The sequence below is a fragment of the Anolis sagrei genome, chromosome 1 (genome assembly GCF_037176765.1).
Source record: "Anolis sagrei isolate rAnoSag1 chromosome 1, rAnoSag1.mat, whole genome shotgun sequence".
NCBI classification, from domain to species: Eukaryota; Metazoa; Chordata; class Lepidosauria; order Squamata; family Dactyloidae; genus Anolis; species Anolis sagrei.
In genome coordinates this window covers 148,734,251-148,761,169 of record NC_090021.1, presented here as the reverse complement: position 1 = coordinate 148,761,169, position 26,919 = coordinate 148,734,251, and the positions used below count along the sequence as shown (strand labels likewise).

The window sequence follows — 26,919 nt, the reverse complement described above, 5'->3', positions numbered from 1 at the left end:
GGCCAAAATAAAGTGCAGAACTTAACGTAGGGACAGGATGGTTAAATTCAGCCAGACATCATTCTGCATTAACATGTATGTGACTGTACTTCTGGGCTGATTCAGTTTGAGCATCTTCATGTTCAACATCAAACTCAAGAAAGACATCCTGGCGTATTTCTGGATTTGTGAGGAAGGAAGACTGTGGGGACAAGAAAACCTGAATAACATGAAGGAGGCATGAAAGTGTGGTCCTTACCATAAGCTGAAGTAATAGATGTGTTGGCAGGAAAATACAGTCACTTGGTATCGTGAGTGCCCCCTTTGTGTTGTTGTTCATTCATTCAGTCGTTTCCGACTCTTTGTGACTTCATGGACTAGCCCACGGCAGAGCTCCCTGTCAGCTATCACCATCCCCAGCTCCTTCAAGGTCAATCCAGTCACTTCAAGGATGCCATCCATCCATTGTGCCCTTGGTTGGCCCCTCTTCCTTTTTCCTTCCATTTTCCCCAGCATCATTGTCTTCTCTAAGCTTTCCTTTCTTCTCATGATGTAACCAAAGTACTTCATCTTGGCCTCTACTATTCTTCTCTCCAATGAGCAGTCGGGCTTTACTTCCTGAAGTATGGACTGGTTGGATCTTCTTATATGCTGAGGCAATATTATTATTCTTTTGGAGAACCTTTTCTGCCTCGAACCTACCTGGCATGGAGCACTGCATAGAGTTTCCCACTTCTCTCAACTGCAATCCTTGTAGAGAGGACACTTCTCCAATCGCTGTTGGAAAACCACTATTCTGAAACAAGGGCATAATATTTGTAGGTTTGACTTTTGGAGATTTGATCATTCATGGCTTTGATTAAATTGTACTCTCTAAGGAATCTATGGATCTTCCAGTGCGGAAGCTGACCACAGAGTTGTGTTGGAAGACCTAAAGATTCCCTTCGAAATTAACAGTTAACATGAACATTTTGTTGATTTTATACTAGGTCGGAAGCCGCAATTTTATATAATGACAAATCTGTTCTTGAAAATCATCATGTGAGTGCTGTTTACCATCTTATGCAAAATGACGCAATGAACATTTTAGTCAATTTAACTGCAGAAGAATGGAGGTAAGACAATATGAGGAATGCTGATGTTAAATTAATGACAGTCTTGTCACTAATTAGTAGAGTCACTCACTTGGAGACCTGAAGAAAGTAATGAATTGGTTTTGGGAAACTAGATTCAGAGGATTTACTAACCCCTTCTAAGCTATAAGTGACAAACAAAACTATGGGCCTCCTCATAAAGGCTAGGCAAAGTGTCCTGCTTCACCTGCCATCTGGGAGAAAAGAGAGAGAGGCAGCGGGGCATATCTGCTCCCCCTTGGTGACACTTTCCCCATCACATGGGGAAAGCATCGCCCTTCTGGTGAGGCCTTGTGCTGGCTCAATTGGAACCAGCACAAAACCGGAAGCCTCCCGTGTTGTGGGGAAAGCGTCTGGTGACACTTTCATTCTGGTTGGGGACAGGGCTTCCATATGTTGTGTGACATCCGGCGTGGGGCTCCATCCATTAGACAGGGTGAAAGTGTCCTAGGACGCTAGAGTCACCCTGTCTGATGAGGTTGTAAGTGGAGCCAGATAAGCATGCAAGCAACATTTGTGATTAATGCATCATAGACTTAAGAGCAGGTATGATGTAGTGGTTTGAAGGTTGGACATGGACTCTGGAAATCCAAGGTTGGAATTCCTACTCAGTCGCAGACTTTGACTGGGTATCTTTGGACAAGTCACACACTCTCAGAAGAAGGCAGTGGCTGAATAAATCTTGACAGGAAAGCCTCATGATGTGGAGGCTATTCATATATCAGTGTTGACTTAAAAGAATATAACAAAAACTTGTAAACTTACTTAAGAAGTTAATGATATATTTCCCTTGTAGAATCATAGAGCAGGAACACACATAATCAGAGTTCTCTCAATAGTTGGCCATCCAACCTCTGTTTAAAAACTTCCACAGAAGGAGACTCTATCATCCTCCATGGCAGCATATTCCACTATCAGCCTTCTCTTCTGTAGGCGAAACATACCCATCTCTTTCAGCCACTCCACGTAGGGCTTGGTTTTCAGACCTTTGATCATTTTAGTCACCCTCCTTTGTATACTTTCCAGTTTGTCAATATCCCTCTTGAATTATGGTGCCCAGAATTGACTTTTTTTAGCTGCTGTGTCACATTATTGGTTCATGCTCAGTCTGTGGTCTACTAAGACTCCTAGAGTCCTTTCTCGTGTATTGTTTCACATCCTATATTTGTGCATTTCCTTTTTTGTTTGTTTGTTTGTTTGTTTGTTTTTTGCCTAAGTGTGCATTGTAGTACAACAGGGAGAAAAGTTCAGCAGAGGAATATGCTGCACTGGACAGTGGTGGAAAATCCAGAGAATTAGGTTTTTCAGCAGAGGCTGGATGGCAATCTGTCAGGAGTGCTTTGATTGTATTTTCCTGCATGGCAGGGGGTTGGACTGGATGTTCTTTGGGGTTGCTTAAAGCACTATAGTTCTGTGATCATAATCTGCCCTTGTTTGTTTGAACTCTTACAACCCAGGCTAGGTTAGAATATCTAGACCAGTGGTTCTCAACCTGTGGGTTCCCATGTTGGCCTACAACTCTTAGAAATCCGAGTCAGTTTACCAACTGTTAGGATTTCTGGGAGTACATCCCTTCCTTTTGGTCCATCACTGCACTTCCTCCTACTTTTTCGGCCTTCTATCATTATCCCTTAAATGTACACAGAGCTCTACAAAGAGAGAAAGCAAAAGTAAACAAAACAAGCATCCTTAATATGACAGCTGGCAATTTTATGTTAAATCAAACATTTTTCTCCCATCTGAATAATCAGGTCATTCAGTAACATCTTACTGTTTCACAAAACAGAATAAGAAGTGACAACAAGGATTTAATAGAAGGCATTAATATGTAAAGATAATGAGATCAGTGCTTCAAGGTGGGCAGTTTCTTTCCTGGGATATCATGTAGCACAAGGACATAGCACATTTGAAAATCTTTGTTTAGAGAATATCTTAAACCAAGTATGGATCTGTTTGTTTTCAGAGAGTTACGCCGCCTGGTCATTGAGATGATTTTAGCTACAGATATGTCACAGCATTTCAACCAAATGAATTTCATGAAAAACATTCAACAAACGCAGCAAATGAAAAGGTTGATTATTTGAGGGGCAGGGGAGTGGGTGAACGAGGGGGGGGGGATTAAGAATCGTAAAGTATCTTTCAGTAAAATGGTTGTTTTTGCTGAGATAACCAGATAATGTCCTTCATTTGATAGGGTACACAAAGATAAAGTCATGGCTTTCATTGTACATACTGCTGATATAAGTCATCCAGCAAAGCCCTGGCATTTGCACAAAAAATGGTCAGAAGCATTAATGGAAGAATTCTTTCATCAGGTGCGTTTTTCAAAAATTACATTAGGAAATACATCATAAAGCCATTCCTGGGCATTTCAGTTGTTCTGCCAGTTATTTGGATATTTTCTTTTGTACAATTAGTTTTATCAATGTTTATTGAAAAATGTTTTATCAATGTTTATTGAAAAGATCTTTAGTGAAAGACAAATGTGCATGAATACCAAAAGCCTCATCCCAACAAGCAAACAGCTTTAACTGTTTGGTCGTTAAATTCAGTTGTGTCAAGTGATTGGATTTGTCGCCCTGTTGAAATCATGAAGCCGCACCGAATCCCTTGGGGAGATGGTAGCGGGGTATAAATAAAGTATTATTATTATTATTATTATTATTATTATTATTATTACATTGATAAAAACTGAATTGATTGGTATTTCCTTGCAAGTGTGCATGAGAGCCAGAGTGGTGTAGTTGTTTGAGCATTATAATATAACTCTAGAGACTAGGGGTGCTTCCAGACAGGGATAAAACCCGCACCGAAGCGGATTTTAAAAACCCACTTTGGCGTGGATTTTTGTCCCCACAAGCTACCCAAATCCAGGCTTTCCTGGGCAGGGTGTCTAGATGCCATCCTGGTAACTACTGGGATGGTATCCACTCACTCAGAAGCCCCCCAAAATAAGCCTTAATTATTTCTAAAAAAGTATCATACCGCCATTATGGTGATCCTACCATCCTCCTTGCATATAGAAATGACACAATAGGAGACAAGGGGGAAAGGGAGAGCGATTTTGCTACTCGCCTCTCCATCTCCTGGTACGTCATTTCTATTAACCAGGAGGATGGAAGGACAACCATAATGCCATCCTGGTGACTTTTTATATGTAAAGGCTTATTTAGGGGTTTGGGGGAAAGAAGTGAGTGCTCTCTCAATTTTTTGTGCTCATGGAGCCTGAAAAATTGAGATGGCTGTGTGGATTGGGCCCAGGAATTGCATGACACGGTACTGGGGCCCAATCCACACAGGGCCTACAACTGGTTAGACCCGAATCTTACCTAAGATCTGGGTCTTACCAGGTGTCCAATCGAATTCAGAAAAAAGCAGGGAAATCCTGCTTTGTTCCAATAAATTCGCTTTTGCCTGTGGTGTCATTTGGACTTCTCAGGTAAAAGTGCGACAGGTCCTGCACTTTCTGGAAGGGCCCTAGGATACAAATTCCCTCTTGGCCATATAAATGTATAGGCAAGTTGCACCCTATCAATTTCAGAAGAAGGTGAAGGCAAACTCCCTCCAACTAAACTTTGCTCAGAAAACCCTGTAATGGGTTCACCACATGGTCACTGAAAACAATAGAGCCAGGAGAGTTGACGTCAGAAGGTCATCAAGTAGAAACTGGAAAGTCTTAGTGCTTCAACCCATTGAGCTCTGGCTACACCATATTTATTTATTTATTTACTTACTTACTTTATTTATATACCACTTTTCTCGGCCCTCAGGCGACTCAAAGCGGTGAACAACATCGATACAAAACATCACGAGACAAGTATAGGGCAATTAAAAACAATTGTAACATAAATCATGAAACATCAGTATAACAATCATTAGCGCCTCAACAGTAAAATCAGAATCCAGTCTCATCATCCATTATTCCGTATTCCTATGTTCAGTTACACTGTTTAATCAAATGCTTGTTCGAACAGCCAGGTCTTCACTTTCCTCCGAAACGCCAGCAGGGAGGGGGCCGATCTGATATCTGCAGGCAGGGCGTTCCACAGCCGAGGGGCCACCACTGAGAAGGCCCTGTCTCTCGTCCCGCCAAACACACCTGTGATGCATGCGGGACAGAGAGCAGGGCCTTCCCATAGAGCTACAAACAAATCTTGGTGACATGTCCTCAGGGCAAATGAGCTTGAGGGCTTGGCAGGGAATTGCAGGGACACAGTTTTCCTGTATCAATTTCCATATGATAGCTGCTGTACTAGGCGTAAAGAAAGCACAGCCCTCCCAATATCTCTTGTTTTCAGTTATCCTGGCTAGTGCTTATGGCCCATCCTTTGCCACACCACGCTGCTTCTCTAGAACAGTTTCTAAAAAGCAAGTGATGCTAATGCTGAAGAGCAAGAAAGGGAGGGAGAAGGAAGGAAGGAAGGAAGGAAGGAAGGAAGGAAGGAAGGAAGGAAAGAAAGAAGGAGGGAGGGAGGGAAGGCGGGCAGGCAGGGAGGAAAGAAAGAAAGAAGGAAGGAAGGAAAGGAAGGACGGAGGGAGGGAGGGAGGGAGGGAAGGAAGGAGGGAGGGAGGGAAGGCAGGCAGGCAGGGAGGAAAGAAAGAAAGAAAGAAAGAAAGAAAGAAAGAAAGAAAGGAGGGAGGGAGGAAGGGAGGGAGGGAGGGAGGAAGGAAGGAAGGAAGGAAAGAAAGAAGGAGGGAGGGAGGGAAGGCGGGCAGGCAGGGAGGAAAGAAAGAAAGAAGGAAGGAAGGAAAGGAAGGACGGAGGGAGGGAGGGAGGGAGGGAAGGAAGGAGGGAGGGAGGGAAGGCAGGCAGGGAGGAAAGAAAGAAAGAAAGAAAGAAAGAAAGAAAGGAGGGAGGGAGGGAGGGAGGGAGGGAGGGAGGGAGGGAGGAAGGAAGGAAGGAAGGAAGGAAGGAAGGAAGGAAGGAAGGAAGGAAGGAAGGAAGGAAGGGATTTGAACCAAACTGGAGATGCAGATGGGCTTTAATCTTTATTACATTTAACAAAGCAACTAATCTAGCTAATGTTACTGTTACAAAACTGCCAATTTAGCTGCAGGTGAAATCCAATGCAAAGCAAGTGGTACAAGCCTTTCCTGCTATGCTGCATAGCCAACCTGTGTATTTCTGTTAGAATCCCATCAGAACAAACATTCCTGCCAAATAATAGGCCCTTTTGCAGCTAAAATGAGCTTGGGATAGGTGCACATTATCCTTTATTAGACAGTCATCTATTTATATACAGTTGCCACATCTATACATTGTAAGATTCTTTCTGCACTATTTTAAGGGTGAACAGGTATCATTAACATTTTTGCATGAAAGAGAAACACCCAACAGAAAAATCAGGCACGTTTGAAAATGTTTTTTGAAAGATTATTTGAGAGAGAAAAAATACCCAACCCATGCATTTGTGCTGCAAACAAGTACAGGTTTATGACAAGAAAACCAAACTCTCCTTAGAGTGCTCCGTGTGATTTTGCAATAGATTTGGATTAATTTTTTTAAAGAAGTCCTTTAAAAAATCAAAGCTGCTATGCAGAAGGGTTGGGAAATAAGATTAGTAAATCAATATATACTTAAATGTGAACTGTAGTGCGCATTGGTGGCTTGCGCTTTGTGGTCACTCCAGTTATGAATCATTTTGAAGTTGCATTATAGTATCAGTTCAAATGAGGCCCTCAATAAAGATTGATAGATTTTTTAAAAAACACTCTAAGCTAAGGTGGCATTCTCGCAAGTATGTTGTTTACTTAAATAGTAACATGAACATTAGCCTTTCATATTACAAATTATAGTGTATCTACGTCAGATAAGTACTTTGGGTGTTATAATGCTCGGTTAACACACAATGGGTTTGGTTCTAAGCTGGAATAAGTCCAGCACATTTTTCCATGGGCTTCATGTCAAGGCTTTGGTTAATTTCATTAAATTGCCATTATCCATTATCACATAGAGGTTAGTTTAATGCTTGCTTACTAACAAGTACATGAAACCAAGATCAGATATTCCTTGCAAGTACAGGCAGACCCTAAGTTACAAACAAGATGAGTTCTATATGTTGTGGAATGCTTTCATGGACATTGGGTTGCTGTGAGTTTTCCAGGCTGTATGGCCATGTTCCAGATGACCTTACTTACTTACTTAGGTGATCCCTCGTTGGACGAGTAAGATGGTCTTCCTTGATGACTATTCTTGTGGGTTTGTAGGTGGCTGTGGAGTCCTATTCTTGACCCGCATCTTCTCCCACAGTGAAGGCATTGGTTTCCAGGTGGAAGGTGGTCCCGGTCAGGGTTGGCCTGACGTGCTTTCCTCCTGGCACGTTTCTCTCTTCCACCTTCCACTCATGCCACCTCGAATTCTGCAGCACTACTGGTCACAGCTGACCTCCAGCTGGAGCGGTCAAGGGCCAGGGCTTCCCACTTCTCAGTGTCTATGCCAGAGTTTTTAAGGTTGGCTTTGAGCCCATCTTTAAATCTCTTTTCCTGTCCACCAACGTTCCGTTTTCCATTTTTAAGTTCAGAGTAGAGCAACTGCTTTGGGAGACGGTGGTCAGGCATCCGGACAACGTGGCCGGTCCAGCGGAGTTGATGGCAGAGGACCATCACTTCAGTGCTGGTGGTCATTGCTTCTTCCAGCACGCTGACGTTTGTCCGCCTGTCTTCCCAAGAGATTTGCAGGATTTTTAGGAGGCAGCGCTGATGGAATCGTTCCAGGCATTGCATGTGACGTCTGTAGACAGTCCACGTCTCACAGGCATATAGCAGGGTTGGGAGGACAATAGCTTTATAGACAAGCACCTTGGTATCCCTACGGATGTCCCGGTCCTCAAACACTCTCTGCTTCATTCGGGAAAATGCTGCACTCGCAGAGCTCAGGCGGTGTTGTATTTCGGTGTCGATGTTGACTTTGGTGGAGAGGTGGCTGCCAAGGTAGCGGAAATGATCAACATTTTCTAATGTTACACCATTAAGTTGTATCTCTGGCATTGGGGAGGGGATGGCTGGTGACTGCTGGAACAGCACTTTGGTTTTCTAGATGTTCAGTGACAGGCCAAGCTTCGTGTATGCTTCCAGATGACCATACAGTCTGGAAAACTCACAGCAACCCAAGATAAGTTCTGTAAATTTAATTTGTTTGTAAACCGGAACAGATTTATTTTTAAGTGTAACTCCAGCAAAATTTGGTCACATTTTCTGTCCCTATGATAATTGGATTTTGAAAAACAAGGATTGGTTATAAAGCTTCAATGGAGACACCTTTCCCCTGTGATAACTCTTCCAGGAGTGAATTCCGTTTCCTAGGGGGAGATTTCTCTCACTTTCTGTTATCTCATCTAGGAGTCATTTGTAAGTTGGATGTTTGTAACTTGGGACTGCCTGTACTTGAAATCTCTGTGGTTTCATATTTTACATGTTGGATGTTAAAGTTTTGCTTTCTGAAATGTATGTGTTTTCTGATTTTATATGTTTTTCTTGCTCTTAAGCTATGATTGTATGTGAACAAGATGTGACTTTGATGTACACAATGTTATTCAAGATCTCTTATGTCTGTATACATTCCTTCCAACTCCAGGGTGACAAGGAGGCTGCATTGGGATTGCCAATTTCTTCTCTCTGTGATCGCAAGACTACAAAGATTTCTGAATCTCAAATAGGTGAGGTTCATTTAAGAGCAGTGTGATGGGGGGACCATTTCTCATTCTTAAATTAAGATACAAATTATAGGTTCTATAGGTTTGTTTTAAAGTTGAATTTGTTTGTAAGTTGGAACAAATACATTTTGTAAGTGTAATTCCATATATCTCTAGACTTTCCTCCCAGGCACTTCCACAAATGAGCCTTTAGGTTGGAGAGAGAAGACTGGGACCCCATCTACACTGCCATATACAATCCAGATATTTATTTGTCGTGTCAGGACAACCAGTCAAATTATATTACATTTCTAACAGAACAAAGCAAACAAACAAAATACAAAATTTGTGAGTTTGGTAGTTGATTAAATGTCCTTTGACCAGTATCTGGCCACTTGGAGTGCCTCTGGTGTTGCCGCAAGAAGGTCCTCCATTGTGCATGTGGCAGGGCTCAGGTTGCAATGCAGCAGGTGGTCAGTGGTTTGCTCCTCTCCACACTCGCATGTCGAGGATTCCACTTTGTAGCCCCATTTCTGAAGGTTGGCTCTGCATCTCGTGGTGCCAGAGCGCAGTCTGTTCAGCGCCTTCCAAGTCGCCCAGTCCTCTGTGATTATCCAGATTATCTGCTTTGAAGTGTATTATATGGCAGTATAGACCCGTATTGAAATTTAGAGCAGTTCATGGATAGTTAGATCCGGAGTGTGGATAGCGAGACCCAGTACGCGGATACAGAAGCCCGACAAGAGGATAGTGGGATCCAGCGCTAGGCTGCTGTGAGTCCGTGTTTGGTGAGACTTAAAGCTAAAATCCAACATTCCCCAATCAAAAAAATCTCACCAGTTGAAGCAGAAGCCACTGAGAATAGAAGCCAGCCAGTGGTACACCACTGAAAGAAGCTGAACATGCTTGATAAAAATAAAACAGACACTTTTATACAGTAATGTCTCTTGTTTTTCCTGCTCACACCCTAGCTGGAGCTGGCTTCAAGCTGATTGGCAGAGCCGGTCTCTGACATCATACCAGCTGGGAGGATTCCCTCTGTGAGGCGGGATTGCATCACCCACCAACCAATCAGAGAGGATTCCCCACTTCTGATGCAGATTTTTGCTCTCCAATGTCTAACACAGGGGTCCTCAAACTTTTTACACAGAGGGCCAGGTCATCGTCCCTCAAACTGCTGGAGGGCCGGATTATAATTTGAAAAAAAAAAATGAATGAATTTCTATGCACATTGCACACATCTTATTTGTAGTGCAAAAAACACTTAAAAACAATACAATAATTAAAATGAAGAACAATTTTAACAAATATAAACTTATTAGTATTTCAATGGGATGTGTGGGCCTGCTTTTGGCTGATGAGATAGGGTTGTTGTTGTTGTTGTTGTTGTTGTGTGCTTTCAAGTCATTTCAGACTCAGGTTGACCCTGAGCGAGGGCCACGTAAATGACCTTGGAGGGCTGTATCCAGCCCCTGGGCCTTAGTTTGGGGACCCTTGGTCTAACAGGAGGCAGAATGACCATGTAGACAAAGAGATGCATAGTTCTATGAGTGGATTATGGTGTCCCAACTCCAGGATGGACAAATAGGGGCCATTTGGTCACACCAGTTTTATTGTCTTGCTGATTGTCTATAAGTCCCCAATCATGCAGGTCTAGTGATTCTGCACTAGTGTCCATTGTTTCTCATGGCAAGATATTGTTTAGGATGATGGAATTTGATGATCCATCCTTGGGGAAAAGGGGAATGGCTTTGTGGAAAACCGAGGCAATACTCCTGGCATACTGAAGGAGTTCTGGGTCATTATTGTCCTTTTGTGTCTATGTTGTTGCACAAAGGGCAGGCAGCCCAGGTGTACAGATCCTGTCGTGCCATGTGCAGTCAGTTTTATGGGAATCAGTAGAGATGGATTGATTCCGGTGATGATGGGTGCTTGGGTTCATTATCGAGTTGATGACCAGGAAAACTGCTGCAGGGAATTTCAGGGTCAAGAGGTGCTGGTGAAAGGTTACCTGAGTCTTGATTGGTGGCTTGATCTCCCAAAGTTTTATATGAAACACAAAATATGACATTATACACACAGAGAGGATCTGCGAATATTAGGGGCTCCCAAACACAAGAACCGGGGTACTCACAGGGCGAGGGGTGATTCGGGGACAGTTGGGGTGTAGAGAGGTCACATGTTGGGGAAGGGAAAGAAGGTAGCCCTGCTCTGAGGGGTGAGGGGACCATGGGGGCCAAGCGGTTACTGGGGCCAGCAGCAAGAGGCAAAAGGAGAGAGAAAAAGACACAGAAAGAAAAAAGGATACAAAGAATCAAATATAAGGGTGACATAAAGTGTATGTTTATTGAAGGGTTTACTTTGTAATAGAGGGGAAAGCTAGAAGGTATCCGGGGTGTTTGGTAGCTACTACAAGGTTTCTCCACTCCTCGGATCATCTGAAGGACTGACCAGCTCTGGGCTCCTGCTCTCTGTGGGACTCCCTGCCACAGTTTCAGCTATATACTTTAATTAATTTTGACCCAGGAAGTGGGGGGGGGGGTCGGCATCAATATAATCCAGTTCAAAGTAGATGTGGATTATCTCCTTTGATAATATGGATTATCAAGTTTAGTTTAGCTAAATTTCTGCATTCTCATGACACTGTATTGACTGAAGTTTCTTCATCTGCAAGAAATGTAATCATTGTGTCTGAATTTTTTCTTCTTTACAGGCTTTATTGAGATCATAATAAGACCTTTATTTGTTCTTCTATTTGAAGTCCTTGAAAAAATTGTTGCTCCTCTTATAAAGGAAGCTTCTAAATCAAAATGTGCTTCTTCCTCCAAACAGCAGCGGTATGAAAAAAAACCCTTGTCTTGTGTTAACTTTATTTTTGCAGTCTTCAATTATTATTATTATTATTATTATTATTATTATTATTATTATTATTTGTACATGTTTATTTATACCCTACTTTTTCTCTCCACAAGGAGACTCAAAGTGGCGATTGATACCCTAGTTCTTAATAATGTCAATCAGCATCTATAGCCCAACTTTTCCCCAAACCTGGGAATAAAGGCTGCTTACAAAAGTAAAACCACAGAGTAAAACAAGTGCTGTTGTTGTTGCTGCTACTATTGTTATTAGATTAGTACCTTGCTTTCTTCTTTGGATCAAGACCCAAAGTGGCTCACAACCCTTAAAAAAACTACACAATTTAAAAAGCTACAAATTAGAAATAGAATGAAACATTTTTAGAATCATAGAATCATAGAATCCTAGAGTTGGAAGAGACCTCATGGGCCATCCAGTCCAACCCCCTGCCAAGAAGCAGGAATATTGCATTCAAATCACCCCTGACAGATGGCCATCCAGCCCCTGTTTAAAAGCTTCCAAAGAAGGAGCCTCCACCACACTCCGGGGCAGAGAGTTCCACTGCTGAACGGCTCTCACAGTCAGGAAGTTCTTCCTCATGTTCAGATGGGATCTCCTCTCTTGTAGTTTGAAGCCATTGTTTCGTGTCCTAGTCTCCAGGGAAGCAGAAAACAAGCTTGCTCCCTCCTCCCTGTGGCTTCCTCTCACATATTTATACATGGCTATCATATCTCCTCTCAGCCTTCTCTTCTTCAGGCTAAACATGCCCAGCTCCTTAAGCCGCTCCTCATAGGGCTTGTTCTCCAGACCCTTTTTCATTTTAGTCACTCTCCTCTGGACACATTCCAGCTTGTCAATATCTCTCTTGAATTGTGGTGCCCAGAATTAAAATAATTCAACTTAAATGCCACGAGAAAAAACATAAAAACTGCAAATGGCCTTGCAAGTGTCACCCATTCAGAAACTTGCACATCCAGGCTCAGTACTGAATCCATGAGTAGACCCCCCACAATGTAAACATGGAATTTCGAGGGAGGAGGAGAGGATCTGAGTGTATGCTGACCTAGCACTTGGGATTAAGCTTCAGTTTATTTACCTTCATCCAGTCTGTTAGAGATGATAGCCTTAAATTTTCTTAGTTAGGGTTAGGGAGGAAAGAGCAAGCTGAGAGGCTTCATCATACTAGTGGTATCGGACCCCAAAACTCCACATAAACTCTCCCAATGGTTTCATGTATATATGGAATAACATTTTTTCCAACTTGCTGTGAGAAATAGCCCTGCCTTGAAGATCTTATAACCTGTACTGACTCATAATGGGAGATGCAGTCTTTTAAATAATGTGGACCCAAGCTGTATAGGGATTTAAAGATCATAACCAGCACTTTGAATTCTGTTCAGAGAATAAGTGACACCATTTCAACAGGGGAATTTCATTTCATGTCAGGAGCGACTTGAGAAACGGCAAGTCGCTTCTGGTGTGAGAGAATTTGCGGTCTGCAAGAACGTTGCCTAGGGAGCACCCGGATGTTTTAATAATAATAATTATTATTATTATTAGGAGGAGCTCCCGGTGGAGCAGTGGGTTAAACCCCTGTGCCGGCAGGACTGAAGACCAACAGGTCGCAGGTTCGAATCCGGGGAGAGGCGGATGAGCTCCTTCTATCAGCTCCAGCTCTTCATGCGGGGACATGAGAGAAGCCTCCCACAAGGATGATAAAAACATCAAATCATCCAGGCGTCCCCTGGGCAACGTCCTTACAGACGGCCAATTCTCTCACACCAGAAGCGACTTGCTCCTGACACAATAATAATAATAATAATAATAATAATAATAATACTTTATTTGTACCCCGCTACCATCTCCCCAAGGGACTTGGTGTGGCTTACATGAGGCCGGGCCCACAATACATCAATAAAATGAAGGCAATAACAAAATAAGCAATACAAAACAGTAAAATAACTCTCATAAACAAAAATAAGCAATAAACAATAACAATAACATACAAGCATTTAAAAACCTAAGGTTGGGCCAAATGTAATAATTTAAAAATTTAAAAAATAATGCTGTTTTACCATCTTGTGGGAGACTTCTCTCATGTGCCCACATTGGAAGCTGGAGCTGACAGACAGGAGCTCACCCTGCTCCCCAGATTCGATCTGCCGACCTTTTTGTCAGCAGTCCTGCCAGCTCAAGGATTTAACCCATTGCACCACCGGAGGCTCCTAGTGCATTACAGTCATTCAAATGCGATGTTATTAAGGCATGTGTCACAGTAGCTAGATCTAACTTTCCACTATAGTTAAACCTTACAAATAAACAGTCTGGCATGCTAGTTTACCTTTGCAAATATGGCCTGGATTAAATTTCTATGTATTTACCTTCATCTAGTCCATTCCAGAAACCTGACACTGAACCCCAAAACTCCAGATGATCTTTTCCAGGGGTTTCTTGGCCAGGGTGTCTCCAGACACCTTCTCTAAATCCATCCCTGCAAGAAGAATTGATGCACAGCAAACAGTGGCTTTAAGTCCTACACTGGACAAATGGCCCAGAAAAATAGCATTGTTGCTGACACTGATAGCTGCTGAGAGTCCAATAGAATCAACAGGAACCCTTGTGCCAGCAGGAGTGAAAATTGACAGGTCGTAGGTTCAAATCCGGGGAGAGCGCGGATGAGCTCCCTCTGTCAGCTCCAGCTCCCTGTGCGGCGGCATGAGAGAAGCCCCCCACAAGGATGGTAAAACATCAAAACATCCGGGTGTCCCCTGGGCAATGTCCTTGCAGACAGGCAATTCTCTCACACCAGAAGCAACTTGCAGTCGCTCCTAACACACACACACTTACTTACTTACTTAGGCGATCCTTCGTTGGCCGAGTAGGATAGTCTTCCAGGATCAATGTTTTGGTGGGTCTGTAGGTGACTGTGGAGCCCTATTCTTGATCTGCATCTTCTCCGGCAGTGAGGGCATTGTTTTCCAGGTGGAAGGCGGTCCTGGTTGGGGTTGGCTTGACACGCCTTCCTCCTGGCACGTTTCTCTCTTTTGCCTTCCATTCATGCCTCTTCAAATTCTACAGCATTGCTGGTCACAGCTGACCTCCAACTGGAGCGCTCAAGGGCCAGGGCTTCCCAGTTCTCAGTGTCTATGCCAGAGTTTTTAAGGTTGGCTTTCAGCCCATCTTTAAATCTCTTTTCCTGCCCACCAACATTCTGTTTTCCATTCTTGAGTTCGAAGTAGAGCAACTTCTCTGGGAGATGGTGGTCGGGCATCTGGACAACGTGGCCGGTCCAGCGGAGCTGATGGCGGAGGACCATCACTTCAATGCTGGTGGTCTTTGCTTCTTCCAGCATGCTGACGTATATCCGTTTGTCTTCCCAAGAGATTTGCAGGATTTTCTGGAGGCAGCACTGATGGAATCGTTTCAGGAGTTGCATGTGATGTCTGCAGATAGTCCACGTCTCGCAGGCGTATAGCAGGGTTGGGAGGACAATAGCTTTATAAACAAGCACCTTGGTATCCCTACAGATGTCCCGGTCCTCAAGCACACATGGACACACACACAAAACACCCCAAAAAAACAGGAATATAGTTTCCAGACCAGGCCATCTGCTAATGTGACCAAACCTGTTTCTGTGCTATAGGCTGGCCTGCAGCTTGAAGATACTGGTTCAGTGTCTTCTACATGAAATTAAAAAATATATGGATTGCTGTGAGTTTTGGGGGTTGTATGGCCATCTTCCAGTAGTGTTCTCTCCTGAAGTTTTGCCTGCATCTGTGGCGAGCATCTTCAGAGGTTATCTGGAGATGAAAAACATCAGGAAAGAATGCTTCTGGAACATGGCCATACAGCCCAAAAAACTCACAGCAACTCAGTGATTCTGGCCACGAAAGCCTTCGTCAACACATTAAAACATATTTGTTTTTGAGCTCTCCCTTCTAAGAAGGAAAGGAACCACTACCAAACAGTGTCTCCAGTTTCCATAACAGCAAGGTTGTCCAGGATCGTGTCATGATTTATGGTATGGAACATCCGGAAGAATTTACAGGGACAAATTCTCTGTGTTCAATTCCCATTGTAACCAAGGCAATGGAGGCCGTCTTTATTCTATAATTTGCCAGAAGCCAGGTTGTAATACATCTAGATAAACAAAAACAAAAACAAAACAAAAAAAAACACTCTCAAGTAGTCCCTATGGAGTGTTCATAGAAAAATAGAACTGGACGAGACCACAAGGTTCATCCAAATAAGTCATTTCATCTGTTGCGACCTCATTTTAATTGTCTTTTCTTTTTTTCCGCCCGCAGTCAGAGTCAACATACAAGTGAAAGTCAAAGTGAAGATGATGAAACTGACAGTCCTGAAACTGGGACTTGCACAGAAAGACAGCTTTTATCAGTTTTAGACATACCTCGATTTAAGGAACACTTGTTGTTGATTATTCAAGATAATAAAGAAAAGTGGAAAGAGAGTCAGGAAAAAATTCCTGAAGGTATGCAAAAACGGTAACTTTTGGTTTTTATGTATGTCATATTGCATATCTGAGGAAAACCAAGCTGTAATTAATGCTCCCTATCTCTATGATTATTTGTAAATTTGGGACCAGTCTTTCAAAAAAGGAGTGGAATACTGGGGAAGCCCTGCTCTTGGTCCTGCCATCTTCACAGGTTCGGCTGGCAGGACGAGAGACAGGGCCTTCTCAGCGGTGGCCCCTCGGCTGTGGAATGCCCTCCCTGGGGGCATTAGATCGGCCCCCACCCTCTTAACATTTCGTAAAAGAGTCAAAACCTGGCTATTTGAGCAGGCTTTCCCAAATACAGTGTAGTAGATAAACTCTGATCTCGGAATGGCTGGACAACGTGACTGGATAATGATTTGGTAATGAAATGCAGAGGATTTATTGTTTTATGGTGTTTTTATTGATATTATTATATAGTGAATTTGTATCTATGTTTAAATGTTTTAGCTATTTTTATATTGTTATGGTCATTGAATTGTGCCATTCTGTAAACCGCCATGAGTCGCCCCCGGGGTGAGAATGGCGGTATAGAAATATAGTAAATAAATAAATAAATCTATATAAATAAAAATGTAATGTTAGTTTGTGGGATTAACATAACTCAAAAACCACTGGGTGAATTGACACCAAATTTGGACACAATACACTAAGTGATGATCACTCATAAAAATTCTGAAAAACTCAGCGGAAGAGACTTAAAAAGCTAAAAAAATAAAAAAAACACTACAACGCATGCACATAACCACATTGTTCCCCTGACTTTAAGTTCAGTCATGTCCGACTTGGGCTGGGGGTTGGTGCTCATCTCCATTTCTAAGCCCAAGAGCCAGCATTGTCCATAGACACCTCCAAAGTCATGTGGCTGGCATGATTGCATGGAGCACCATTACCTTCCCGCCAGAGAGGTATCTATTGATCTACTCATATTTGCATGTTTTCGAATTGCTAGGTTGGCAGAACCTGAGGCTAACAGCGGGAGCTCATGCCGCTCCCTGGATTCGAACCTGCGACCTTTTGGTTAGCAAGTTTAACAGCTCAGTGGTTTAACCCACTGCGACACTTGGGGCTTCGGCATAACCACATTTGTATTTATGTATAACCGCTTAAACACACATATACACAAATATATACACACATATACACACACAAAATGCATATACACAGACTGGGCCACAGAGAGGTTTCATTCGTGTGGCATTTTCATTTTATGCTGCTACCGCAGGTCTCTTATTTGCAAATAAACCCTGTTGAATCTCTATCTTCTCACTTCTTAGCGCCTCCTTGGAAACTTGGCCTGGGAGGTTTAAGGGTTTGCCTTTTTAAAGAGGCAACATGCAAGTAGGCCTCAAAATGCAGTTTCTCAGGTGTCGTTGCATAGCAAATATTTAAAAGCCTCTAGTAGCACAATGGGTTAAACCCTTATGATGGCAGGACTTCTTTTTTTGTTGTTGTTGTGTCAGGAGCGACTTGAAAAACTGCAAGTCATTTCTGTTGTGAGAGAATTGGCCGCCTGCAAGGATGTTGCCCAGAGGACGCCCGGATGTTTTGATGTTTTTACCATCTTTGTGGGAGGCTTCTCTCATGTACCTGCATGAGGAACTGGAGCTGACAGAAGGAGCTTATCCACGCTCTCCCCGGATTCGAACCTGCGACCTGTCTTCAGTCCTGTTGGCACAGGGGTTTAACCCACTGTGCCACCGGGGGCTCTACGGCAGGTCTGAAGACTGACAGGTCAGAGGTTCGAATCCGGGGAGAGCACTGATGAGCTCCCTCTGTCAGCTCCAGCTCCTCAAGCAGGGGCATGAGAGAAGCCTCCCACAAGGATGGGAAAAACATCAAAACATGTGGGTGTCGCCTAGGCAACGTCTTTGCAGATGGACAATTCTCTCATACCAGAAGCAACTTGCAGTTTCTCAAGTTGCTCCTGACACAAAAAAGTCTCCCAAAATCCATTACAAAAAAAGAAGTAAAGCGTATTGCAAGTTACTATTAATATAAAATGAACAGTAACTACAATTTAAAACAGATCCAAATACCTAAACATCATGGATAGGACATGGCATTAACCTGAGGCATAATCAAGATGTTTAGGAGTAGCTAAATACAGAACAAGTCCCTGGTATAAAACAAGATGTTACTGAAAATGATGATTAATGGGTGCAGAAGATAGATCACAGAAGAAGCCAAAAGTACAACATGGCTCTAGCTGTCAGGCAGAAACCCAGGTTATAATGGAACACTCCTCCATGAAGGCAAAAGTTATCCACATGCATCAGGCCCACTCCTTGCATGGAGCAGCATGAAAAGAAGGACTTGCCCATTGAGGCTGCCCTTGATTTATTTGTTTCAATTCCTCCTTCTGCACAGAACAAACAAATCAGCTCCCAGTACTGAAGGAAGAGGTTGCAGAACCTGAAACCAAAGAAGGAGACAAGGGGACCAAAGAAGGTAAGGGGCTGGGAGAAATGGATTAGGCTGTGGGACACTCCAGTGAGGTACAAGCAGTGGATGGGATGGGGTGTTAAATATACCTTTGGGCAAGAGGGAATGAAAGTGCTAAGGACAGAAGCTGATGCCATGACCAATTGGAGAAAAGAAAAGGAATTAAAGGAGTGGCAGACACAAAACATCTGGAAGGTCCCTGTAGCCCATCCTTTTTTTACATCTTTAACTTTTTATTTCTTTCACCATTTTGCTGTTTGGTATGTGTGTGACTTCAAGTCACTTGCTGACATATGGTGGCCCCATTAATTTTATAGTGTTTTCTTAAGGAAGTAATACTCAGGGGTGGTTTTGCCAGTTTGTGCCTCTGAAAAGTAGCCTTCAGTTCCTGGTATTTGTTTGCAGTCTCCCATCCAAGTATGAACCAGGCTTGCCCAAGTATAGCTTTCAAATTCAGATGGAGCTAGGAAATATCACAATAGCATTGTTTTATGTTTATTGCTGGAAGTAATAATAATGATGGGTTGTTATCGGTTTTTTAGGCTATATGGCCATGTTCTAGAGGCATTTTCTTCTGACGTTTCACCTGCATCTATGGCAAGCATCCTCAGAGGTTGTGAGGTCACAACCTCTGAGGATTTGTTTTTTATTTATCGTGTCAGGAGCAATCAGATATTTGTATTACATTTTTAACAAAACAAACAAACAGACAGACAAAACACAGAGTTTGCAAGCTTGGTAGTTGATTAAATGTCCTTTGACCAGTATCTGGCCACTTGGAGTGCCTCTGGTGTTGCCGCAAGGAGGTCCTCCATTGTGCATGTAGCAGGACTCAGGTTGCATTGCAGCAGGTGGTCAGTGGTTTGCTCTTCTCCACACTTGCATGTCGTGGATTCCACTTTGTAGCCCCATTTCATAAGGTTGGCTCTGCATCTCGTGGTGCCAGAGCGCAGTCTGTTCAGTGCCTTCCAAGTTGCCCAGTTTTCTGTGTGCCCAGGGGGGAGTCTCTCATTTGGTATCAGCCATTGATTGAGGTTCTGGGTTTGAGCCTGCCACTTTTGGACTCTCGCTTGCTGGGGTGTTCCAGTGAGTGTCTCTTTAGATCTTAGAAAACTATTTCTTGATTTAAGTCGTTGACATGCTGGCTGATACCCAAACAAAGGATGAGCTGGAGATGTCACTGCCTGGTCCTTTCAGAGAAAGGACCTCTGAGGATGCTTGCCATAGATGCAGGCAAAACGTCAGGAGAAAGTGCCTCTAGAACATGGCCATATAGCCCAAAAAACCTACAACAACCAGTGATTCTGGCCATGAAAGCCTTCGACAATACAATAATAATGATAACAACAACCTACTTCATATATTTAACTGTAAATAGGATGGTTACATCAGGTTTGTAGTAAGGTTGTAATCTGAAGAATACCATCATCTCGCCCCAAAGATAAATGCAAGTATGGGAAGAAAGTAGCAGATGTTTTGAATTCTAGCCCCACTAATGTGTAACTACTGATTGTGATGATAAGGCCTGATGGGAATTCAAAACATCTGAACATCAACCATTTGCCCATATTTGTCTTAATATAAAGGGCTGTGATACAGTCCATGTTCCCTCATGCATATGAATAGCAGATAAACCTTATTTTAAAAATGTGGTTCCAGATTAACTGAATCCTAGATATAAATCCACAAGGCAAGAAATTCTCAGTGCAAGTTTCTGAAACCTCCGTTTCCTTCATCAGACAAAGATGTTAAAAGAAAGTAGGAGAAGAGGGAGGAGTGGGGACAGTAGAGTCCATAGTCTCCATGCTATCTTGAGCTGAAACGGAGGAAGGATCAACAAATGATCAGATTAGGTTCCTCATTACACAACCCTGAACATACCGAGAAAAACAACCCTTAACATACCGAGAAAAACAACCAAGATAAAAGAAGAGCAGTAAAATGTGATTCTCAATTTGAGATTACAAACATGAAGACACACACACGTAAATCTTAAAAACACAAACAGTGGAAAGCCCACAGGTAGGATGACAGCAGTGAATTCCTGAGGAACTCTCCATGTTTGCAGGCTGGAGATGAATACCTTTACAGTAGAATTTAAGAGAAAGTGTGTGCTAAGTGTAAGCCAGCATTACACCCTGATGATTTCATGCTCTTAAAACAGAAGAAAAGCGCCATTTGTGGGGATGGTAAATTCCACGGAGATGATGAGGCTGAAATAATTGTGACCCAAAGGACCAGTGACTAAACTGTGAAACAGCCCATTGGTTTGTGTGTGTGTGTGTGTGTGTGTGTGTTCCTGTTACAGAGAACTTTAAACTCCCTGGGAAAGAGACCATGATAGTAAAATAAGAGGTGTCCAGGATTCCAAACTGGGCAAGAGAAAAAGAAGTCGCAATTTACTGCTCACAAAGCTGTGGAAAGAGCAACATAAGTTGTGTGTTAGGATAATGCCTAGCTTTACAGTGATCTTTAATGTTCATTTTCCTTTTAGAATCCATGGTAACTGAGAATAAAAAGACTAAAGACCAAGGAAGTAAAGGTAAAGCAGAGAGGGGGAAATCCCAGAAAGCCTCCAAGGGCAAACGCCCCCCTTCAAAGGCAAAAAGAGATTGTGTCACGCCTGAAAGTCCATCTTTTTGCCATTGGCAATGTTCTGATAGCAAAGCATTTGAACCAATTGATGTCAGCTTCATAGTTTACAATGCGGATGCATCAGAACTGTCACAGTCACAACTGGATGATGTCATGGATATCACGGAATCATACGGTATGTGGTAAAACTTATTTCTCTTCATATTATAACCTGTGTCGATCTGTTGTTTTAATTCTGTATTAATACATGCATGCTGTTCTTTAATACCGATCGCTTTCCATATTTTGAAATGAACTGGGTTAGGGAGAGAGTCTGTATTTTGTCAGTCATGAGACCTTGTGGATGCAACAAAATTGTATACTGTGGCAATTAGCCTTGCAGGGAAGTTGTGGCCCTTCCACACAGCCATCTAACTCAGAATATGAAGGCAGATAATCCACAAAATCTGCTTTGAACTGGATTATCTGAGCCCACACTGCCATATAATCCAGTTCAATATGGATTTTATACAGCTGTGTGGAAGGGGCCTAGGACTGATCAACCAGGGCAAAGCATGTGTTCTACCTACTAAGAATCCCTTTGATCCATCCATCCATCTATCCGTACATATGTATACATACTGTATATATTCGAGTATAACCCTAGTTTTTCAGCCCCTTTTTTAGACTGAAAAAGTTCCTCTCGGCTTATACTCGAGTCAAGGTTATTTATTACTTTACTTTGTTATTAGTATCATTTTATTACATGAATTATTTTAATATATTTATTATTATTATATTTATATTATTTTACTCTACAGTATTATTCTTTTATTACATTTATTACATTTATTATTTTACTCTATTATTAGTAGTATTATTTATTTTTATTATTATTACATTTATTATTTTACTTTATTTTTATTGTTACTGCATTTATAATTTTACTCTGTTATTACTTTTATTACATTTCCATTATTTTACTCTATTATTATTATTATTATTATTATTATTATTATCCTGACACAAAAACACAGTATGACACAGCAAATGAGGTATATATTCTGGATTTCATTCTTCTTATTATTATTTTACTCTTATTATTGGAGGGATACATAAGCACATTTAAACTGAAGATTAGAATAATGATTTAATCAGAGCCGGACAGTCTTATCTTAAATTACAGTTTTATGTAAATATTCAAAAACATTTAACCTACTGATTCCTCAATTAATGTTATTTTATTGATATCTATTTTTATTTTGAAATTTACCAGTAACTGCTGCATTTTCTACCCTCAGCTTATACTCGAGTCAATAAGCTTTCCCAGTTTTTTTGTGGTAAAATTTGGTGCCTTGGCTTATATTCGGGTCGGTTTATACTTGAGTATATATGGTACATTCAGCCAAGAAATCCCTAGGCTACAGTCGCCATAATTCAGAGATGAGAACATATAAAAGCAACAACTTCCATACAAATAAAGACATATTTCAGATTAAGTACCCACATCAAGTTACTTGCACCAAATGAATGATCTCACTAGATTGTTCCATGTTTAGTTGTTTGGTTGGTCTTTTCTAAGGAAATGATTTAGGGAGTTTCCATCAATGTACAATTTAAAAGCAAAAATGTATGTTTCTGTGAGATTATCTCTGTAACGTAGCACGCTTTTTTGTCCAAAGATGATTTAGATGAATAATGTTTTGGCATGTATATATTTTGCAGAGGAATTGGTAGATAGTCCGAGCTCCTGGAGAAAGGCTGCTAGTAAACCTGCAATTGAAAACATAAAGGAGATGAGGAGCATGGTGCCAGAAACAAAAGCTCTGGGCCCAAATGAAAGTGATGATGTTGTCATTGAGGAATGTATTCCAGATGATTCTCAGTCCCAGATAACAACTGTACCCCCTGATCCCGCTGCTCAGAAGGATGACCCGCAACTGCCTAAAGTCAACTTGCTACCAACAGACCTGACTCAAAGTGACATGGAAATATTTTCCCTGTGGAACGGTAATTAACCATTTCTATTTGGTTTATTTTTTTTGGTAATTTCAGGGACAAATCCCAGCCTTAAACATTTCACAATTGAAATGTTCTTGGGAACAAATGGATGGAGCGTGTACATCATGGCAACCAAAGAGCATGGCCTACTAGAAAAACTAGAGTTGGCATAATCCAGATACAATTTTCCAGAAGTTGATGTCTAGAACTAAAGTTGTACACAAGCAGATAGTTCCAAACAGAAAAGTAAAATACATGTAATGTACACATACACACTGAATTGTATTCACCTTCAGGGAGACATTGATATAATAATAATAATAATAATAATAATAATAATACTTTATTTATACCCCGCTACCATCTCCCCAAGGGACTCGATGTGGCTTACATGAGGCCAAGCCCACAATACATCAATAATAAAAGCAATAGCAATAGCAAACAACAATACAAAACAGTTAAAATAAATCTCATAAACAAAAAATAAGCAATAATCCACAACATGCGAGTGTGGAGAAGACAGTAGCACAACAAACGTTAAAAACCTATGGCTGGGCCAAATGTAATAATTAAAATTTAAAAAATAATGCTGGGCATGAACAGGTAAGATATAACTGGGATAGATATTATTATCAAACTGTGGAATCACATTCACCCAGTAAATTAATAACAGAATTTGCAGAATAGGTAGGTTCAACAACATAGAAGAACAGCAGGAAACAGTACTTTTCTTCACCATTTCAATGTTGAACTTGATTTTTTTAAATCTATTTTAAAAGCTCTTTTTACACCTGCCTAGCCCTGCTTTATGTTTTATTTTATTTTATTTTAATTACATCATTTTTACCCTGCTCTTCTCACCCCCGCAGGGGGACTCAGAGCGGCTCACAGTGGCAATGATTCGATGCCGCAATACTTACAATTATAAAAGCAGAATAAAACCATACCATACAACACATTAAAACAACATTATCAGTCATAAAGGCATTTTCATTATAACAATCATCATCTGGTCTGATTCACGGTTCAGGTGCCGTTATATCCATTAGACAAAAGCCTGGTTCCACAACCACGTCTTCAGTTTTCTTCTGAAAGAAAGGAGGGAGGGTGCTGATCTAATTTCGCTGGGGAGCGAATTCCACAGGCAGGGGTCACCACCGAGAAGGCCCTGTCCCTGGTCCCCACCAGCCACGTCTGCAATGTTGGTGGGACCGAGAGCAGGGCCTCCCCGGTACATCATAATTAGAATTAATGTCTAACTAGGTGGGTTTTTAAAACCACATTGTCATTAGAAGGATAGTAAGAAACACAGGGCCCTTCCATGCAGCTCTGTATCCCAGAATATCAAGGCAGGAAATCCCACAATATCTGCTTTGAACTAGGTTATCTGAGTCCACACTCGGAGATAATGTGGGATTTTCTGCCTTGATATTCTGTGTGGAAGGGCCCACAGGCTTTCTGTATCAGGTTCCAACAGTGTATCTGCAGTAAACAATGCAATGAAGTTTGTGCTGGGAGAGAACTGGATTCTGCTTTAGCCAATACTACTAATGCTGTGTGTGCCTGCTGACAACAAGCAAGGAAGACACCAGCTGGCGTTTTACTGAGCAGGTATGAACAGTAAAACAGAGAGGAAAGGGGAAAACAGGTATGATTGCCTAATGCCATAAAAATTATGAGAACATTGTGGGACAGAGGAATGAAAAATCTGAAATGGGCATGCACTTGTGAATCTACACTGTAGAATTAATGCAGTTTGACGCCACTTTAAATATCATGGCTCATTGCTTTGGAATCCTGGAAGTTGTAGTGTCTGTAAGGTCTTCAGCTTTCTCTGCCAAAGAGTGCTGTTGCCTTACCAAAGTAGAAATCCCAGGAATCCATAACATTGAAACATAGCAATCAAAGTGATGTCAAACAGCATTAATTCTACAGCACACATGCCCCCAAATAATTGAGCATTCCTGAGCCAGATTTCCAGCAGGAACTGCTTTCAGAAAAGCAGTAAGTTTTGCATTAAATATACTAGATAATTAGTACCACATCGGGAAGTAGTAGAACTTACTATGAAATTATTATTTTTCTACTTGGATAAAAAAATAATAGGAAAATTCATAAAATCAATGTGCAAACCAGTGTGTATAACAAATGCTTAGACCTCTTTTTTTGTCAGTGTATGATTTATGTATGATGTATGTTTAAATGCAATTTTATGTGATAGGATTGTTATTTATGTAATAGAATTGTATTGCCAGGATGTATGTTTGCACAAAAGAGCTGTGAGAATGTGACCCTAAATTTCTTGCTGTGTGAAGAATTAGGGAGTGTCAGAGATAACTCCTTTCCAGCTGCAGTTTGTCTTTAGTGCCTGTCTCTTTCGCTTTTGTGTTTTTCGCGTCTGCTCACTGATGGTGTGTTGGATTTATGAACTGCTCAAGTAAAGCTGAAACCTGCTTTTTACCGGTGACTCGAGTCCATTATTCAGTGCTTCCATGATTCTTCTGCTAGCACTAACATTTTTCACTGTATTTCCACATAGCTTTGCCTCTATCAGTACATGTCGATACAGTACTAAAGAAGGGTGGGAGGAATATTACCTATCATCTACATCAGTAGTTCTCAACCTGTGGGTCCCCAGGTGTTTTGGCCTACAACTCCCAGAAATCCGAGCCAGTTCACTAGCTATGAGGATTTCTGGGAGTTGAAGACCAAAACATCTGGGGACCCACAGATTGAGAACCACTGATCCACATGCGACTGCTTTCAACTGCTGTCATAACATCTGAAAATCATAATTATCTGAATTTGTGTTGATTTTTTATAGATTGGAAATCATTTTTTCAGCATAAAATCTGAAGTCAGTTTTTAAAGCCAATAAAAACCTTTTTTATTTAGCAATATATTTATTTCTTCTTGCAGAAGAAGTTTTGAGACGTGCAGCTGAGCAAAAGAATCAAGATCAAACCAGAATGGCTACAGATGACAAAACAGAGCCCGTAACAGGACAGCCAAGTGAGGGTTCTCAAGGAAGCGAGGGAAACGATAATTTTGTCCTACAAATAATATCTTTTGACTCTGTCCCTGTTACATGTTCAAGAGATACAGGATCAAAACAAGATGCAGGGCAGCAAGAGGGCAATGTTGCTCCACCCCCAATGAATGAAAATACCACACCACCAAGTGCATATGAGCATCGTGAAATTATCTTAAATGGAGCTGCAGCTGTATCTGTCACATCCTTGAACTATGGCTTTGGGATCTTTAGAATACCCCCATAAATATAACCTGTAATGTAAGCTTGTCTCAAACACAGTTGGGACCAATAAATACATGGCCATTTGACCAAATAAACACAGCATGTTGGGGTGCTGAGTATTTGCTATTAAAGGTGGAAACAATTTATGGTAGTCAGTTGACAGGATGTTCAAAGAAGCATTTGTGGAGCAATTACATCTTATTTATGGAAATTAAATCTGCATAAAGATCTCCTTCTTCCCTTAAGGGTAAGGCCCTTTCCACGCAGCTGAATAAAATTGCACATTATCTTCTTTAATCTGGGATATAATTCCAGTTCAAAGCAGATATTGTGGGATTTTCTGCCTTGATATTCTGGGTAATATGGCTGTGTGGAAGGGCCATAAGTTCACAAACTTTTCTGCAGGCTACAGTGAGATATAATAAAGGAGAAATGCAGATTCACACTGAATGAATTAAGAATGAATTGTGAATTATCTCATATTTTAATGCAGAACGTTAGAAAATCTTGTTTGAGGCAGAAAAGGAG

General features: G+C 41.5%; 2 protein-coding genes across 2 annotated transcripts in view; one reads left to right on the top strand and one right to left on the bottom strand.

Moving 5' to 3' along the window:
* LOC132771717 (meprin A subunit alpha-like) overlaps window positions 1-147 on the bottom strand; it is a 17,477-nt gene extending 17,330 nt beyond the window's left edge. The window contains exon 1 of the mRNA XM_067463561.1: window positions 90-147. Within this exon, the coding sequence (XP_067319662.1) occupies window positions 90-147 (58 nt within the window). The remainder of the gene's footprint in view (window positions 1-89) is intronic.
* Window positions 148-989: 842 nt separating this feature from the next.
* On the top strand, window positions 990-26,493 carry LOC132771788 (dual specificity calcium/calmodulin-dependent 3',5'-cyclic nucleotide phosphodiesterase 1C-like). Its single transcript, XM_067469242.1, has 10 exons — window positions 990-1,094; window positions 3,076-3,183; window positions 3,307-3,427; window positions 8,686-8,767; window positions 11,457-11,580; window positions 15,907-16,091; window positions 18,486-18,566; window positions 21,055-21,330; window positions 22,860-23,144; window positions 26,055-26,493. The coding sequence occupies exons 1-10, from the start codon at window positions 1,042-1,044 to the stop codon at window positions 26,411-26,413; spliced, it is 1,674 nt and encodes a 557-aa protein (XP_067325343.1). The 5' UTR covers window positions 990-1,041; the 3' UTR covers window positions 26,414-26,493.
* The last annotated feature ends 426 nt before the right edge of the window (window positions 26,494-26,919 follow it).